An 18592-nucleotide genomic window follows, 5' to 3' on the forward strand; every position below is an offset into this window, starting at 1 on the left:
TTACGACTTTCAGTGCACGCACGATGTTTGTGTTTGGTACCTCTAGCCAGGCTGCAGCTAGAATAGACTGAGACTTCTAAGAGCGTCCCATCAGCCTGGACAGAAAAGCAACCCGAAGTACGCCCTGCTGGACAGGGACAAAGACATTTGCCCTGCCAACTCAAACAGGAAACCAGCCAAGCTAAAAGCGCTGGGTGGAATCCTGAGCCCATTTAAGTTAAATGGGAGCCTGGCTATTGATTTAAATGGACTCAGGCCTTTACTTCTTAACTCATGCTCACGCACAGTTTTCATTCATATTCCCTCACTTAATGCTGTTTCCAGCTTCCATGCCTTTTATTAGGAACAAACATGCAAAGCTAAGAGCTATCACACATTAACTACCCATGTTACTGTGACCCTCAGAAACAGCAGCATAGTAAAGGGGCCAGGACTAGCACTGGGCTTCTAGAAATTGGCAAATCCAACCCAGAGCCCTGCCCCATCCTGACCCCAAGAGTGCAAGCATTAATGAAAGGTAGGAGTAGCAAATATCCCTAGACAAGCCTCATCTTTCCAGAGGCACAATGTGGTCTTCAGCATTTGTGATAGAGATCCACCAGTGATTTTTTGTTTTTTAACCTCTAAGTATTTAGAGGAATGATCTCGATCTTGTCTGGAGATTAATCCTTCTGACCAGAGGCATGAGCCCGAAAGTCCAGGGGTGCCAGTCTGCAGGATTCTTTGATGCAGTCCTGTTTGTCTGCAGACAACACGCAAAGTCCTGAGAACAGCAGAAAATCTAACAGCAAGAGGCAATGCCTGTGCACTCAGCCCTTCGTTCAGTGGTAAGCGCTGCCCCGCTGGGCTTGTCTCAAGCATTGCTTTCTGTCCTTATTCACACTGAAGCTTCCTCCTGCTGCATAACTCACGGGTGCCCAAACCACCCCAGACTAAAGCCAGCAAAGCCTCCCCTCCCCACACACAACCTGCACGTCCCCTCCCCTGGACACCACAGTGCATCTCTTTTCAAGCTCTCTGGTCACAGATGAACATCAACGTTTGTCAGAAGTGTTAAATCCTAGAACAATTCCAACTGAAGCACAGTGGTGGGTGGCAGATTCCTGCTCTCTTCTCCAGCTTCTTAGCTGGGTCATTTTGATCTGACCACCATTGTCCAGGCAATAGGCTTTTTGCAAGACTTATTTGGAAGCTGTATTACCAGAGCTCACAGCCTGAACCTATGTGTGTTGCAGACTTACTTCCCTTTGTATCAACGGTCAGAGCTAATTATGTCTTTGAAGAAGATATGGGAAGAAGGGTTGGAGTCTGATTTATGGTTTAGCCTGAGGAAAGGGAGGCTTCAGCCCAGCTGGTAGCTCCAGGAGGTCCTACTCTGCCTTTCCAGGCTGTTGCGGGACTACAGGGGCCCTACCAACACCACGCGGGCTGTGGGCCTCACTTACTGCAGCCCTTAGCTCTGCACGCTCCATAGGGGCGAGTGAATCATTTGAGAATATCCCATTTATACCACTGCTCTAGCACAAAACAGGAAAGACTCGCACTTTAAAAAACAACCTTGGAAGCTTCAGTGGGCATACTAGTACCTCCTCCTTAGCCCTTCTCCTGCATAGATCTCAGAGCAATGCTGGCCTGGGTGGAGGGTCTGGCACCAGGGGCAAATCCTATTTCCCTCAAGAGATGAGTATTTTATGCAAGATCCATGTGCAGCAGAGACAAGCTGCTGCAAGAGACAAGAATTTTGCTTTATATCAGAAATTGGTTTCTAGTTGCTTTTCTAGAGAAGGATCGTTACAGTCTATCTGTACGTTCGCTGTAATGGAAAACATGACTTTCTTCAGTATTGCTGTGAGAGAGAAAGGAGGTGAAACGGAAGGAAAATCCCGCAAGTTTCCTCTCTGTGCCTGATTTCCTGGCTGCTTTTAGGGACAGATAGTTTTTGCTAATGAGACTTTCCATTATAAACTTTCCATTGCTTTGGAAAATATTAACTTTGCTGGGTAGATCAAACAGGCCCTGCAGTTATAGTTAGAATATCCTAAAGATTTAGTTCCCAGTAATAACAGGGCTAAACCACAGCACCGCCAGAGGCAAAAACTATATTATTTGAAATGAAACTTCTCATAAATATCCAGCTATGAAGTCATTTTATATCAGCTGCTCTTATATAAACTGGACAAGGCAAACTGTCCTATCCATCAACATTAAGGCTGCCAAGAAAAATGACTCTATATTCGTTGTCTGCAAGTTTCAGAGATTTCCCTCTCTCTGTTAGGCTTTCCCAGGAAACACTGCGTTTTGCTCTTTTTAAGAACTTTGCTGGTACAGGCAACTAGTAGCACCACCAGTGTCACCTTCGGGCTTAAACCTCCTCTCACTCTCTCTCTGGTTGGAAATGGATGGACAGATACACACAAACACACCTGGCTCTCAGCAGCCACTGGCCTGAGCTAACGTTACTTTTCAGTCTTTGTTAGGTGGAAGAACCTCTAAACATTGCCAGAGCAAGAACCACATTTGTTTGGGGCTTTTTTCTTTTTTTCCCCTTCCAGCCCCTCTCCAAATGCTTAGAGCATGTTTGTTGCAGGTCCACAATAAGGACCAGGCCAGTCTTCAAATACAGTGCTGAAAGTTGCACCCAGGAGGGGTTGAGAACAGCAAGGGGCGCACACAGACATTGCTAGCCACTCTCATGCTCATACCATCCATCCCTTGGTGACATGGGTAAGTGGGTGCCACCCACAACCCTGGGACAGGCTGGGGACCCCACGGCCTTACCTATATCTCCCACCCCTTCCTGCTTGCTGCCTCCAGGCCCCCCAGCCCACTGCCCCATTTCTGCCCTGCTGCTTGTAGCTGGCAGCATGTGCAAGACACGCTTTCTTGTGCTCTTCATTTTTTGTCTGGTTTTATGTGGCAAGGTTTGATATGTTTTCCCCAAGCTCCAGTGTCTTTGAAGCCCTGCTGTACCCGATAGCACTACTGTGTCACTGTTGATGTAGACAGCAACTGCCTTGACACACAAATTGTTTCACTCTGCATTAAACTCCAGCATCTGCTGCAGTAGAACATGATGCCTGAAAATACTGTGGTCTGCACAAAACACAGGGATGCTTTTCCATTAGCTTGCTCTAAAATTAAGGCAGAAGGTGGTCAAACCTTCATGTCCCCCTCGCTCAAGAGGAAGGGGAATGATGCTGGCTATTGCTTCTATATTGCACTTATGATTAAAGTGCATAGAAAAAGGTTAAGATGAGCAACTAAGATTTGCTGGGCTGGAAATGTGGGCAGGACACGTGGGGGAAATGCCCTCATGATACTTTCTGTGCAAGTTTCCTCACTGTAACTCTCACCTCTCGAAAGAATGGCTTCAGAGAAATGCTTGATTACCTACTGCTGACTCCCTAAATGTTTCCAGTACCACCTTCCTGTTATGGGACAGGAGGCTCGGGTGTTTCCGGGTAAAACTACAAAGCTTTCAGAAATTTGGTCTACTTAAAGGATAGCAGAGACATGAAGCAGGCTTGAAAAGAACCCTTGAAATATCTGGCCCCTTGGAAGGAAATACTAGCTTGTGAAAAGGGATTTCCAGGCTTGTTTGTGTGAAAAGGAATCAGTAAGTCTATATTAAAGCAAACCCAAGCATTTGGTGCTAGAACAGTGCTAGCAGACCCTTCTTTTATCTTTGCAAGTTAAAATCTGAATACCTACAGTCACCAACAACGATGACGCTGCAATGTGAAATAGAAGAAACCTATAGTCAGCCACTGCTGGAGATTGGTGACCCACCTTGGCCCTAAGTCTTACATGAAAACAGTCAGCTTTCAGGCAGGAGACAAACTTTTCTTTTTTTTTTTTTTTTTTTTTTAGCTTTTAAATGTAGTTTAGCAAAAATGAAAAAAAAAAAAGGCAAAATAACGATCCTCCATTTTAACTTTACAAAGAAAATAATTAAAATGTTATTAAAATATGCAAATTTATAATTTAATTATATAATTACACAGCCTTATAGTCTAATAGCCCCACTGTATTTTGCACATTAGTGAACAATTGCTTTCTTAAAGCTCACAGCAGAATCATTTACTTGATGCTGGAGAATAAGTTAATTACGGATCTCCTGCCTTTGATTAATGGATTTAATAATCATGTTACAGTAGAATTAACTTATACTTCATGTGCTTACAGCACTAATGACGAGATTCATGAAAGCAATGTGTCAGCAAATAGGATTGGCACCAAAAAAGGAGATGTTTGGAGATCCCAGGACTGCCTGTGCCTGTATCGCTACCGGTCAGCAGTTCCGTTAGGAACCCGCAAATGGCATCCAACCATTTTTTTCATGGCTTTAAACTAAAGGGGGGTAGATTTAGACTGGATATAAGGAAGAAATTTTTTACGCTGAGGGTGGTGAAGCACTGGCACAGGTTGCCCAGAGAGGTGGTGGATGCCCCATCCCTGGAAACATTCCAGGTCAGGTTGGACAGGGCTCTGAGCAACCCGATCTCATTGAAGATGTCCCTGCCCATGGCAGGGGGTTGGACTAGATGGCCTTTAGAGGTCCCTTCCAACCCAAACTATTCTATGATGCTATGATTTTTGCCTCATCTATCATTAATTGCCACCATTTGCCACTTATTTCTACAAAACCAAATACTGTTTCCAGGTGAGCTGAGCACCTCAACTGAACCTCAATTCTGGATATGGGGGGCAGGAATTATCCTAGGAGATTGGTACAATATCAGGTAATACATATACCCAATAGTCACAGCCGCCTGTAGTCTGCTATTACCCAGTATAACAGACTAAACATTAATTTTCTTTAATGATTCTTTTGTGCCTGTAATACAAGTATAAAGTTTCTTGGATGGAAACATGTTGAGTCAGCCAAGATTTACTCTCTCTAAATGAGCCTCAAGATTAGGTACTTAATACAACCTAGGAGACAGAGCACTATAGTTTCTGAACTTGACTTTGCCTGTTCAAGGAGAGGAACCATTGCAGGACAGAAGAGATAGAAGGGACACTTCAAGATTTTTTGTGTTTTGCCATTATTCCTCACAGGGCTCCTGTGCGCATCTGTGTAGGAACCAGATCTGCAAGTCTGGCAGGAGCCAGATTCAGAAACCTTTACTTAAGTAAAACTCACATTAACACAAATAAAAACAGAATAAAGAGCTGAACCACGTTTTGTCTGAAAGAGCAGTACCTCAGGAATCACTAGCAATAGGATTTCAAATTGCATCAGCCATGTACCTTACCTATTACCATGCAAAGCAGAATAATGCAAAACCAGTCAGCAGCTTAGCGTAACACAGGGCCCCAAGAAGAAGGCAGGAAATGAATAAGAATACAATTTCCTTAATTCACTTACAGGAATTATTCTGCAAGATGTTGCCCATGTCCTGGTAGAAGATGCAGTCTGAGGGTACAGGAAGCACTGGGCCATTTTGCCATGTCTCCTCACTGCCCATCATCCAACTCGGGTACCGCCTCTTCCACGAGATGGTGGCAGAATTCCTTGTGCTGATCACACCATATGGAAGTACCCAGAAGAAGCCAGGGAAATTGCTGTATGGTCAGCACTACCCTGCCTGCTGAGACCCAGGGTACACTAATGCTGTTCAACCTGACTGTTAAAGAAATCATTCACCAAAAGATCATTTCACAGCTGATGGTAGAAAGCTCCCCTCATGCACTGCAGCTGCTTACCTCCTCCCTCATTGGAGAGGTCATGGAGGCCTCGTCTGCAGTGCTTGTCAGCTCTCCAGGCAGCATTTGGGGGATGGTGTCTGAAAAGCAGCGTACTTTGCAGCCTGTCTTGCAGCTCCACCAGTGACATAATCCACTGCTGCTTGTGTTTTGTCCTGGGAGGTGTTTAGGCTTAAGATAATTCAAGGTTTGTGATGAAAATTAACACTTTTTTCCGCCAAACCCACCGAAGCAAGCTTCAGGGATTAGAGACATACTGAAATAATGCATATTGTATTACTGAACCAGATGGGACTATGCCTTTAGATGTGCCACTTCAAACCCAGAAGCACATCCCGCTCTCTTTCCTTGCTCCCCCTTTATCCCCCTTGCTCTGACCCTGCTACACATCCACCCAGTGTGGAGAGTTACAGCAACGCTCTTCTCAGCTTGTCACAGCTGGCTTGCTAATGAAAGACACTTTAGACAGCTACCAGGCCATTTCTCCATGTCATACCACAGTGCTTTAACCTCTTCCTGCCTCAATTTGTTCCAGGTGAGCTCAGGAATCAGTGGCCAAATAACCTTCAGCTGTAGATCACCTGCCAAGTGGCAGCAGTTCAAATGAGACCACAGGCATACCCAGTTCTTAATTTACAGGCTGAACCCACCAAGAACTCAGATTACATTAGTCAGATAAATGCCAGAATTTTTTTCTAGGATATTTATGATGGGTTTCCTCAGTGCCAGGACACAGGAGGTACTTCCTTGTATATTCCTGTTTTACAGCCCTCAAATCACACATTTCCCGGAAGATGACAGGCAAAGCTCAGCCTTAACAGGGGCAGTGCTGGCCTGCAGCCCCTCCCTGCTTTGGCTCCATTTTGCATGTTATGGTTTCACCACTATAAACATTTTTTGACTTTATATGAGCCTAGCAAATCCTTGTCCTCTAGATACTCATCCCCTACAGCTGTAGGCGCAAATAATAAAATAGACAGTGATGAGTAGACCCTATAATGCAAAACTAAATGTCCAATTAGAATTTGATGAGGAAGTGTGAAATAAAACACATTAAACAGAATAAGAAGGTGGGACAAGAAATCAATTTCCCATTAAATTCAGTGGTTACTTTTTTCCTGACTCTCAATGTTAAAAGCATCAATTACACACATAATTTACTCCTTTACAGTCCCATTCTGTGTTCAAAGCAAAAACACGCATTACAGAATATGAATTAGCCCAGCCATGACACAGAAATAAGCAGTGCCCTGTAGGTCTCTCCAGGCTGGCTTTAAGAAGTGCTCCACCAATGTAGGCCAGAGGGAAATTGCACTACATGTGGTTTGGGAGAAGGAAGTGATTTTGAAGCAGCCTGCTACTTCACTCAAAGGAAGAGAGAATCTCAGTTGGTGCAGAAGTTATGAAGCTGAACTTGGGAAAAGCCATGGAGGTGTTTGGGATGGAAAGTGAACATGTGTCCCCAAAAGATTTGCCTTTGTGGATGTGACCAGAGGACGTAAGGCTGGTACAACAAAATGCATCCTTCGCTGAGCTTATGTAAGCAGCTAAGCACTGCTTGTGGATGATTTCAGGACAAGTAGGCACCAGCATGATTTCTCTTTTATTTCATCTTGTTAACAGTGTCTTATATGTATGTCTTGAAAATGTGATGCATGTAGAGTTATTTTAAGCTAACAAACACACAAAGATGTTTTATTTGTAGGGAGTGGTGATCCTTCACCCATGCTATTGAGCCATACTTGCAGGGTCTGTAAGTCCCTTACGCTTCACTTCTACCTCCAACAGATGCATCTCCGCCGAGCTGCACGTGGTTTGGACAGTGGTAACAGCAGCCTATGGTCTATAGACATCTCCTCAGCACTGCAAGGGAGAGGAGTCTTCTGGTGTGAGGTAGGATGAAACCGAGCATGCTGAAATCCTGAGATGTACAAAGAAAAGTGCAACACCTGGCAAGAAATTACCCTGCAAACCCATCTCCCTGAACTGGCAGAAATTTATGCACAGAAAAAGTGGGAAAAGAAGTCAGTTACCTCTTTCATCCACCTTCATAACTCACAGTGCAAGTACATCTTAAGAAATGAAGACAGAAAAGTGCTATGAAAAGATTAAGTGATGCATCTAATACTTCAGCAAAACCTCCTTCTGGCGTGTCTCAAGATGCTGTGGCAGCCTGCTCATGTTTGTCTATGTCCTAAACCTTTTGCACTTTGTTCTTAGAGCCAAACGTGGACCACATTATTTTGGGTTGCAAACCACAGACACCCATAAACACTGAAAAGAAGCTAAATGTACAGAGAACAATGGGTTCTTTAATGGGTCTAGGCACCTCTCATCTTAAATCCAAGAGTTCAAAATCAATTCCAGCTGTCTTGGATTGTCCCTTGCTTGTAAAGAGCCTGTAAGTAAATTGTTAATTCAGAACCCCCTAGCTGTGATCATCAATGGACAAAATTTGGTGTTAAACCTTGCTCCAGTCTCTAGAGCACTGGCTCAGCTCTAGGGTACTGGTATCTTGGGTGCTACTTTGTACCCACATTTATCTTTTTGTGACTGTCTTTTTTCAACTAATGGGGGGGGGGATAAAACTCATAGCAGTTAATTTCTTCATTTTACATTAATTTACCCTGTTCCCCTTTCTACAATAGCTGCAATATAATGTTGTTTCAGTTGAGCAACGCTTTGCAAATTTGGCTCAAGGAGACACTGAGCAAACAGCTTTTCAGAGAGCTTCAACTCAGCTGTCAGAAGGGGCAGTTTGGTTTCTGTGCAAGCAATACTCGCATTCCAAATTGCATTAGAGAAAAGCTGGTGGGTTTGTACGCATTTTTATTATCAGTTCCAGATTAGGAATCTGATGCTAATTTCTTCTTAAAGCCTATGTTTGCAGTAGAATTTATATTCTAAAACAAGAAAAGGATTGTGATGTTTTTCTCTCACTAGCTCACTCCTTTCTCCCCCGCCCCTGGCTTTACTCCAAGGACCTTTTCTGCTTGTTCGTTACATTCTCAAGATGAAGCACCCGATGGTTACAGCAGTGCTGGTAGTACTGGTGCAGGTTTCTCAGAGTTTCCCTGCCTTGTACCACCAAGGTTGGTGGAGGCTGTTAAGGGAAGGAGGTAGTTGTGGAAAATGTGATTTGGCACTTTGCTCTGAGCCTAAAGACTGTCCAGCCGGGACTGTATTGGACCGTTGCGGCTGCTGTCCTGAATGTGGAAACGTGGAAGGTCAGATCTGCGACTTGGACCAGGGCAATCATTTTTACGGGCAATGTGGGGACAACCTTGAGTGCAGGCTGGATGCTGATGAAGCAAGGTTTGGGGAAGTCCCTGAACCCCAGTGTGTGTGCAAGTCTCAGGAGAGCATCTGCGGACCTGAAGGGAAAACCTACGAGAACATCTGTCAATTCAACAAGGCTTATGCTACGAAAAGAAATATCAGCATGAAACATAAAGGACCATGTGAATCAGGTAATATGTACAGAGGCACTTTCAAACTGAAAAAAGATCTGATTCTTATTTTTAGATGTGTTACTAGGTGCTCTAGTCTAACTTTATTGAACTAATACTGCATTGTTGTTATAATTATCATTATTTTGTTATAATACTACTTTGTGTTAAACATGTGGTTTAGCAGCTGGTACTTAAATCTTGTATGTTATAAGCCTCTATATAAGACTAGTGGATTTAAATCACATGATGGCTAATAAGCCATAGATCTACAGACTAGCTCTGCTCTGAATAAGCAGAGTATGAGGTATTTTCTACAAAAATTGTATGTGTAGTTGGGAGTGGGTAAACAGATAGGATAGTCTGGGAGGACTGGACAAGTATTATTTGAAGACTGACTTGATATTAAAGTGGTGATAGCAAGGCAGATCTCATTCATGTATACACACACACACACATCTATATGTATGTATATATGTGTGTATGCATGCATGTATCCACCTGTGTGTATATATGGTAATCAGTGAAGTAGAGGCAATTGAAGAAGATAGGGCTTAATTAACAGGTCTGTTCTTTTCACAAAAAAGTCCAAGATAATCAAATTTCAGAATCATCATAAAACCGAGGTAACCCATGAAATGGAAATCTAAAATTAGAACAAAATCAAACTGAAATAATTTCCCTAAAAACATTACAGTGCATGAACAGTTCTCTGCAATGATTGTTAGTGGAAGGATTCTTAGCCGGGTTGTACGGGAGAATCCTGCCTCCTGCTCATATGCTGTTCGCATTCTTCACATTATGACAAGTCTTTATTCCTGGGCACCTTTCACCTCAGTCACATGAATATAAAATGAAAAGGAAAAAATGAACAGGCTTTTGTTTTCTGAACGAGAATTTTTTTTTTTGTTGTTAAAGTTAATGAAATATTTTCTCACATGAACTAAGTCGAAGAGGTCTCTGGGTCCCAAATGGGTCACAGTTCTGGGAATCCAAAATTGCATCTCTGGCAAAGGTCCACATATGAGAGTAACTCGGGTACATTTTACCCACTCCTTGCTAGCAATTTGTTGCCTCCAATTTAGACTGTATGCTGTGCTTTTATATTGAATGAACACTGGATATTGAATACTTAAAAGGAACAGTGATGAACAGCTAATACCAGACTTCTTTCCTCTTTCTCCAGTTGCAAGAGAAACATCCATTAAAGAATCCCTTATTTGCCATTAGGGTATTAAGCTGGGAAATGAGGCTTGTCAGTAAAGAGGCATTCAGAAAGCTCAATATGTACCAGTCCATGGTATGATTGAAAGCCTGTTAGCCCTTGGGTAGGTGTTCTTGTTTGGGATTAAAATAGCACTAGTTCTTGCGGCATAACCCCTTCAGGAAGATTTCAGTTAGAAGTGCCACTCAAGTAGCAACTGATGTTAACTTTGCAGCTGAGGCAGCTGTTCAGGCATACAGGCTTAAAGCAATTAGCTGCTCTAATTAATTAAACAGAACTGGCCACATTCAAAAAGCTTTAATTTGGAAGTACTATCACTTTTAATTGCTGGTGTTGTCATCCACCAGGCCTTGCAGTCACCCCTGAGGCGCATAACGCCGCTCATCAAGCAGGAGGAATGAGCTCGGCTGCTCTGCATGCAGGCATCACCCCCAGCGCTTTCCCACTGCTTCCCTGGGTCCCCGGAAAGGCTGGACCCTCTCTCCAGGAATGCAGAGAAATTTCCTAGGATCGCTCAGCTTACTGAATTGCACAGAAGCCTGGAGGAAAGTTCATAGCCATGTCAGTGCTGTGCAGAGTTTAGTTAAGAAAAATGGGGGCCTGTCTCCTTGGCTCTTGCAGAGGAAAGTGCCCAGCTGGCGTATGAGCCCAGCTGCAGCAGAGCACTTGAGCCTGAGGTGGGTGCTGGGCTTGCCGGGGAGGGGGAGCACAAGTGCCCCTCTCCTCAACCTCTCTAAGCAGCTGGGTTTGCAGATTGTGTTTTAGACCCTGGAAGGAGCCTGGGCCTTTCAGCAAGCAGCAGGGCACAGAGGTGCTACCATGGGGGCACCGTGCCTCGGTCCCCCTTAAGAGTCTACCAGTAAGCCCCCTCTTTGCCGCAACAGCTATCTGAAGCCACACAGTGGGCATGTGAAAGTGCACCGTGATTTAGACTGGATTTTCATGGCTGCAGCTGATGACAAAAGGCAACAGGGAATTTGGCTCTAAGAGTAGCAACCTTGCTGCGGCACTTGCTTTCTGCTGACTCCAATTTGCATGAGAAACAAACACTGAACACTGTGGGGTTTTGGTACCAAGCTATAAATACAACCTTCACTCAACTCAAAGTACTTTGTTTTGTTATTTCTCCTTCAAAGCATCTGCTGTTTCCTATTGATGCCAAATGGATTAATTGTATACAGCAACCAATGAATAAATAAATAACAATAAACTCCTTTCATCAGAAGAGTATAGCCTTTTATCTTTCGTCTGTCACCAGAAAAAGGGGAAGAAAAAGGCCTAGCTCCCTAAAGAAACACTGAAAAAGCCCTTCTTTTCCTGACAGCTAGTTTTGATCAGTTTATCTAATAATTTACCAAGGTTACTAGGTACATTGATTATATACAGATTCTCCACACTTAATCCATCCCCATTCACATTCAAACCTCTCTTGCTGATGATTTCACAAAGTAACAGAACAATCTAGCAGTGATTCTCTGTATATTTAGCTCTGTCACATAATTTATTTTAAATGTAAATTTTGGAGTAAAAAACAAATAAACAATCCACAAAATTTTCTGCCATTTTTATCAAATCAGACACAGGTTAGCAAAAATTAATAGGAGCTAAGGGGGACAAAAAATCCTGTATCTAATTCATTAGTCTGGAGTGATATTGGGTTAATGTTGATTGTGAAAGGTGAAGCAGTATTTTGACTTTTCCTGGCTTCTAGTTTATGTCTTCTGTAACACACGAGGATAATTAATGACTGGGACTGTAAAAGGAAAGGAGCAACTACTGCGCATTCACCTCCAGACATTGAGCCAGCAGAATGCTTTCTATAGCTATCAAGAAAAAAATTATCTACTCCAGGAATCAAAATGACAGGTTAGCGTAACAGTAAAGATCTGCTTCCAAAGACACAGTTATGCAAAAAAAGTACACACAGATAGGCATGGGAGAATTTGGCTGAACACAAAATCTGAAACACTCAGAAATGAAGTTTGTAAATTTCTGTTAAAATGTTACATCATTACTTCAATTTTCTTCTGTAAAATACAGCAAAATGGTGTTGTGAGACGCGTATTATTTTATTTCTGAAGGCACTTCAAGTTTGAGTAGATAATGCAAGTATTTATTGTGTGTTCAGATTCAGAAAAGGCAGTTTGGTTAGACAAAACTGTGGTTCTTTCTACTTGCTATGAGTGTGATCTCACATGGTGCCAGTCCTGGTCAGCCCTGGTCTGGCAAAGCCTTAACTACCTCTGTAAAAGTACTCAGCTGGGTGGGACTCAGACCGTATCCAGACATTTCCATCTGAGCAATCATCTGGATTCTCCTTAGTTAATGGAGGAAGGGGTATTTCCAGTGTGGAATTCATCTTGGTGTATGGTAGACAGTGCTAGACAAACTTCTCATACGTGAACAGCTATAATGTAGATTTGTAATTCAGACCCTTATGTCCTCGAGGCTAAGGATGTGTTTACACGGCGTGGCAAAGCTGGAGCCCTCAGCCTCGCATGGCTGAGCCCCGGTTGTGGACAGTCACATAAGCAGGACTCAGTTCTTGGCAATACTTCAGTGTTGTCAGTGTATCCATAGGACACCTGTGTTAGCACCAGAACAAAAGTACTCACCAGTCAACATCTGCCTATTTAAAAAGTTTTTCATGCTGTCTTTGTACAGGAATAATTTAAAGAACTCATGTGAGTCAACGTAGACATTTGGTTTCTTTTTTACACTTTAAGCTTAACTACAGTGGATGGATCATTAAAAGGAGTGTGGTTGCACTGAGCTTTAATATTTCAAGTATGTTTTAACATCAGACCCTATGTGATAAGTTCATAGGCAAAAAATTTCTCATCCAAGATATTCAGTTAATGCTGATTTGAATACAAGATTTTTTAAATAATATACAGATTCTGAATGTACAGGTCTCATGAAAGAACAAGCATTTAAGGGTTTCAGTATCCTAGTTTGAAAATCTTACTTTTGAAGAGTACCAGGATTGTTCAATGAGGCATTCATAAATGGGGAAATTGATACTTTGCTGTATAATTTGTTTGCAATTAATTTTAGTCAGTATGCATTTCATATTTTCTGCACAGATAGCAATCCTGAAAAACTGACAAATGTATTAGAAACTTTGCTTGAAAACCTGGAACAGGCTGTTACAATTTCAAATGCTGAAGCATAAATGCTGTACCTATATATTGATTCAAATAGTGCAAGCAAAAATATATTAATTATTTACTGTAAGTTTCTATTTCCAAGCATCTGGGACCTGCACAAAAATAAAAGCAATAATTAAATACAAGTCTAATGGCCCAGAAAATGCATTCATTTTTAAACACTGGTATGGAAATAGAAAGAAAACAGACTTTAGAAGGAAAAACATTTCTTGCTGAGGACAAATAGATCTGGAAAAAAAGCGGAGATCTCCAAAATAGGAAAGCTGTGATAACAGTAAATATGTTATTTTGCTCTCTGCTGCTGAATATCATCATCTCCTGTTAACATTTAGTATGTTCATACATGGTTATAGAGAGATATGTATTTAAATCATGTATGAATGCATCAGGTGATAGTTTATTTTTTCAGTGTCTTCAAATCCCTGGACTGGCTCCCTCTCGTGGTTAACATCAGCTTTTTCTTTGGGAAAAAGTGGGAGAGGATAATTCAGAAGCAATAAATAAACAGTGGAGGGGGATGAGGGTAAGAGAACAATAGAAAACAAGTAAGTGGAAATCTAATAATTATAATAAACATAACATAAAACCTTATAAAAATAATTGGATTTCAATCACTTTTATTACTTGTTTCATAACAAGAACATCAGACGACATTGATAGCAATTGAGGATAAATGTGAAACATATTAATGCTGTTATTCTGTAAGTTGCTGCACTGAGTTCCATGGGTAACAGAGGCGGACGAGATTTTAGGAAGTTCAAGGCATTGATGTACTCAGAAAACAAATTTTGACAAGCTAGCAATCTCAGTATTTTAGCTTTTAAGCTAACCAAAATGAAACAGAAATTAAGAAGAACTATCATGTACCATCAAGTTACTCTGTGATTGTCTGCTACAGAATTTCTTGTACTTTCCTCTGAAGGTCTAGTCGAGTACTGGCTGCTAGACTGGTGGGCCTTGAGTCTAGCCCACGATGACAGCTCATGAGACGCAAACTTTTAATTTCAGCTTAAGTTTCACGACCATGTGCAAGAGGAAGGACAGACGGGTCCTTGAAATAAGTGTTTTTAAAAAGCCTGTTCACCCTCTAATGGGACACAAGGTGTCCTGAACTTTAAAAGCTGCTTGGAATCATGTGGCCTTCATAATGTGTGAGATGGCAAAAGGCAAACTGATTTTATCATGTAAAATAGGAATTACAGTTATATGCTTTTGTGTTTGCATTGTCTTTTGCTCACTGTCTCCTAAAGCACCATTCTGTTGGTTCTTTGCAGCTCCTGTTATTTCTGTGCCACCTCAGGACGTCCAGAATTTCACAGGCAATGACGTCATTTTTGGCTGTGAGGTGTCAGCCTATCCTGTGCCACACCTGGAATGGAAAAAAAAGGGGAATAAAATGTTTCTGCCAGGAGATGACGCCCACATCTCAGTACAGGTAAAACCTGAGTTTTCCACGTCATACGGTTTGGGATGAGTAGGGGGATTAATCAGTGAATTCCTCCTACAAGATACAATACTGTTGCAATAAAAAGATTTCCAATAGGGGCCCTCTGACTACGTAAAGAATTCTGATTTCAGTCAGTGAAAGGATCATTGCTTTGGCAGTCCAAGCAGAAGAAATAACAGGCAGGGTACCATCCAGCCCGCTTCAGGGAAAGAAAAGATGGAAGATTCTCCTTATGTAGGTATGATTCTGGAAAAACTAAATGAACATATAAAAGGGAGCATTTGCATCCGCATGCCTTCTCCAATGGACAAAGAATATGAACACAGACTATGCAGGGAAATGCATGGAAAATCTAGCTTTCTTGATACACAACCCAAAAGTGAGAAAATCCAATGGCCATGGGGCACAACCTGAACAAAAAGGTAGACAGAAAAAGCACAGAAAAAGCTAATTAAAGTACTAAGAGTACTGAAGTACTAAGAGTGTAAGTAATTTAGAAACGTTTCCAGAGACAGCATAAACACAAGTGGGATGATTAGTGAAATTGAAGTTGCTCAGAAAAAATGGTGCGAGAAGCAACATCCAAATGCTGGTCACCTCAGAGGCTAAACTGAACCCTGTTAACCTATTTCATTAATAGAGTCAGCATAACAGCATTCCTGTTAACATTTGTTAACAGTATTGTGCTGTTTGTTTGGAAAAGAAAGCTCACCCCTTTAAGAGGCTTTAGCTGGAGTAAGTTGAAATCAACTGTCACAAAAGTGTGAAAGCTCATGGTATCTCATGCCAATCCCTTAAAACCTGGATGCTGAGTGCCAGTGTGGCTGGGCCCCTTGGCCCTGAACTCACCCAGACCCACCTGCCACTCTCATCCTGAAGAAATTTATGAGCTTGAGAACAGGTGGTGAGAAGTGGTGCTGGGACAAGAGACAAGAGGAGTGCTGGGAAGCAGAAGCATCAAAAGGACCAGGAATCAGAGCACTGTGAAGGGCAGCGAGGTTTAAAGAGTAGAGCAGAGCAGGGAAAGCATGAACTCGGAGGCACAGAGACAATAGGGTGTTAAAATATAAGGCAGCAGAATCAAAGAGAATCAAAGCATGATGGCAATAAACAAAAAGCAAAGATTGGAACGATGTTTAATCCAGCCACAACTATTTTGAGAAATATCATGGTGTCTCCTAGCTACTTAATTTCATCTCTTTCTCTTCTCAAAGGCAAGAGGTGGGCCTCAGAAGTATGGTGTGACAGGCTGGCTGCAGATTCAAGGCCTCAAAAAATCAGATGAAGGCGTTTACATCTGCCATACCAAAAATAAGTATGGTGCAACATACGCCTCTGCAAGATTGAAAGTCATTGATGGTATTTTTTTTTTTATTTAGATGTGAAGAATATAAAAATGCATACAAGCAGGCTGCAAAGGGCGGGTTTGTCAGCATGCAAATGAAGGACATAAGAAATTACCTAAAGATGTCCTTATTTTAACTTTTCTGCGTGCTTTTCTTTTACTTTATCCCCTAACAGGAGTTTCAGTCCTAGGTATTTAACAGTCGGAAGTGCTTATGAATTCTGGAAAAAAAATACGTTAATATTGTAATATTTTACTGCATATTATACCAGCTTCCCGAAAACAGAAAGCTGTGGATTATAGCCACACAGCCGAGATGTATTATTGCACTATCTTTATCCTACAGAAGTCCTTTGATGTTAGCAGGAGCTCTGCACCCAGAACAACAGCTGCTGTAGCTGAGGGAGTCTTTGAAGCATGGCAGTTCTGCTTATCTGTTTATTTTTCAAAAAGTTAGGAAGGAAACAGTTGTTGCCCCGTAATGAGAGTGTTTGGAAAGATCTAAGAAATAGCTTTACTATTGTTTTGCATTGGGCCCAGTCCTGCAGAATAACATCCTTCTTCCTCTGGGGAGAACTGGGTTTCCTGGCAAACGCAGGATAAAGACGCATTGTCTTGTATTTGCCTCCTGGTCTAGGGGAGTTTGTCACTGTCTAGTTTGTCACTGACCTTGTTTCAGCAAGTGGTTTTCAAAGCTTTATTGGTGCTGGTCATATTATCAGGTGCATAGGATCCACAGAGGACTGAACTCATAGTTTACTAGTATTGGGAATTAAATGTATTTTCAACATCTTAAAATGTGAATGATACAGAAATTTGCTCATATACCATGAGCTTTGATGGTACGAGGTCAAGTCATCAGACAAAAACCCTCTCCTTTTAATAGATGACTTAACAAGGATTCAGAAACACTGGCCTTGCCGTACAGATCCAAACCCATACTTTCCTCTTTGTTCCTATCTACAACTAATTTAATCTGGATTCAATTACGTCTTGCAGGCTCATCTCCTGAATTTGCATTTACTGCTGGCAGTCGAAGTGCAAGCTACAGCATTGAATATGGGGACTATTATGACCATTCTGATGATGAAGATGAGGAAGAATATGAATCTGGGGACTATGAAAATTGAAACAACTGAATAATGATTTTTATACTTTTGTTGTCCAATACCTTTCACACTCTGTTACATTTACTAGTAGTCTCTGTGCTGTAAATGGCTCCTCTGATAACACATTCACTTGTGTATCCACCTTCCTGAAATTCAACTCTGGCTGAATTGTATCATGCTACTTACCAGAAATAAGAACAGTTGTAAAACCATACATTTAGACTGTTAAATAAAATTCTTAAACATGCACCTGTCTACTAAGTATACTGAAGGGATCGCATTTTATATTAATTTTTAAAATGTAAATTATAATTTCTTTCAAACATTCTAATTTGTCTAGCAAAAATGTCCATAGTTAAACAAAATTTTTACCTTGTATCAATTTCCTTTTTTCTATAATGTACGAAGAAATTTCAAGAGATTGTTCACATGGCAACAAGCCTAAGTATGAAGGTTGCAAAACAGTCTTTAATCTCCTCAGTTCCTGTTTTCTCATAAGTTTCAGCAAGATTTTCCTTCTCATTTGAAATTTTCCATGGTTAGTCTCATCAAGGGCGAATTATCTGTCTTTGGGGGGGTTATTTTGTTTACTTTTAATAGATACATGAAGCAATCACAGTCTAAAGCAAGTAAGTAAGTATTGCTGTTTTACTAGCAATACTCAGAAATACCCAGGAAAGATTTCTTGTGGATTCAAACAGATGAGCTCACCTTTTGACTTCTTTTTGTAACAGTTCTTGCGCTAATCCTAACTGTCGGCTTCTTCCCACCAGCCTAGGCAACGGTTCAAGATTTGGGATCATTATTTTTACTCTGAACAGCATCGTGGTTGGTGAGAATTACTGCAGTTTAAAGAAGGCAGCTGTTCTGTAGCTCAGTGCATGCCCTTCAAACACACAGAGATCTGCACAACAGAGCCAGTATTTGTCCTTTGTCTTGGACTGTCCAAGACTTGCTCCTATATCTGACCCATCTATACTATGTCCAGCTAAAGTGCGTTCAGCATTGCCACCCTTCTGGAAATGGCAGACAGAAAAGCAGGCATCGTTTTCTTCTGAAAACCACCAGAACACATGCACATTTTTCAAATTGTCTCAACCACTTCTTGATCAGCATGAACCAGACAGCAAATGAAATG

The 18592-nt window shown here is 41.7% G+C and overlaps 1 protein-coding gene across 1 annotated transcript; it reads left to right on the top strand.

Moving 5' to 3' along the window:
* Positions 1–8458: 8458 nt before the first annotated feature.
* LOC143166161 (kazal-type serine protease inhibitor domain-containing protein 1-like) lies at positions 8459–17701 on the top strand. The gene is made up of 4 exons (XM_076350305.1): positions 8459–9179; positions 14828–14988; positions 16215–16359; positions 17345–17701. The coding sequence occupies exons 1-4, from the start codon at positions 8723–8725 to the stop codon at positions 17473–17475; spliced, it is 894 nt and encodes a 297-aa protein (XP_076206420.1). The 5' UTR covers positions 8459–8722; the 3' UTR covers positions 17476–17701.
* Positions 17702–18592: the final 891 nt, after the last annotated feature.

Source organism: Aptenodytes patagonicus, chromosome 12, assembly GCF_965638725.1.
Source record: "Aptenodytes patagonicus chromosome 12, bAptPat1.pri.cur, whole genome shotgun sequence".
Lineage (NCBI taxonomy): Eukaryota > Metazoa > Chordata > Aves > Sphenisciformes > Spheniscidae > Aptenodytes > Aptenodytes patagonicus.

What these genes read in the sequence shown, in the direction of transcription:
- LOC143166161 (XM_076350305.1), top strand. Translation starts at nt 8,723, where the DNA reads ATGAAGCACCCGATGGTTACAGCAGTGCTGGTAGTACTGGTGCAGGTT. An exon ending in TAAAGGACCATGTGAATCAG is followed by an intron (nt 9,180 to 14,827) that starts GTAATATGTACA and finishes GGTTCTTTGCAG; the next exon opens with CTCCTGTTATTTCTGTGCCA. An exon ending in AAGATTGAAAGTCATTGATG is followed by an intron (nt 16,360 to 17,344) that starts GTATTTTTTTTT and finishes TACGTCTTGCAG; the next exon opens with GCTCATCTCCTGAATTTGCA.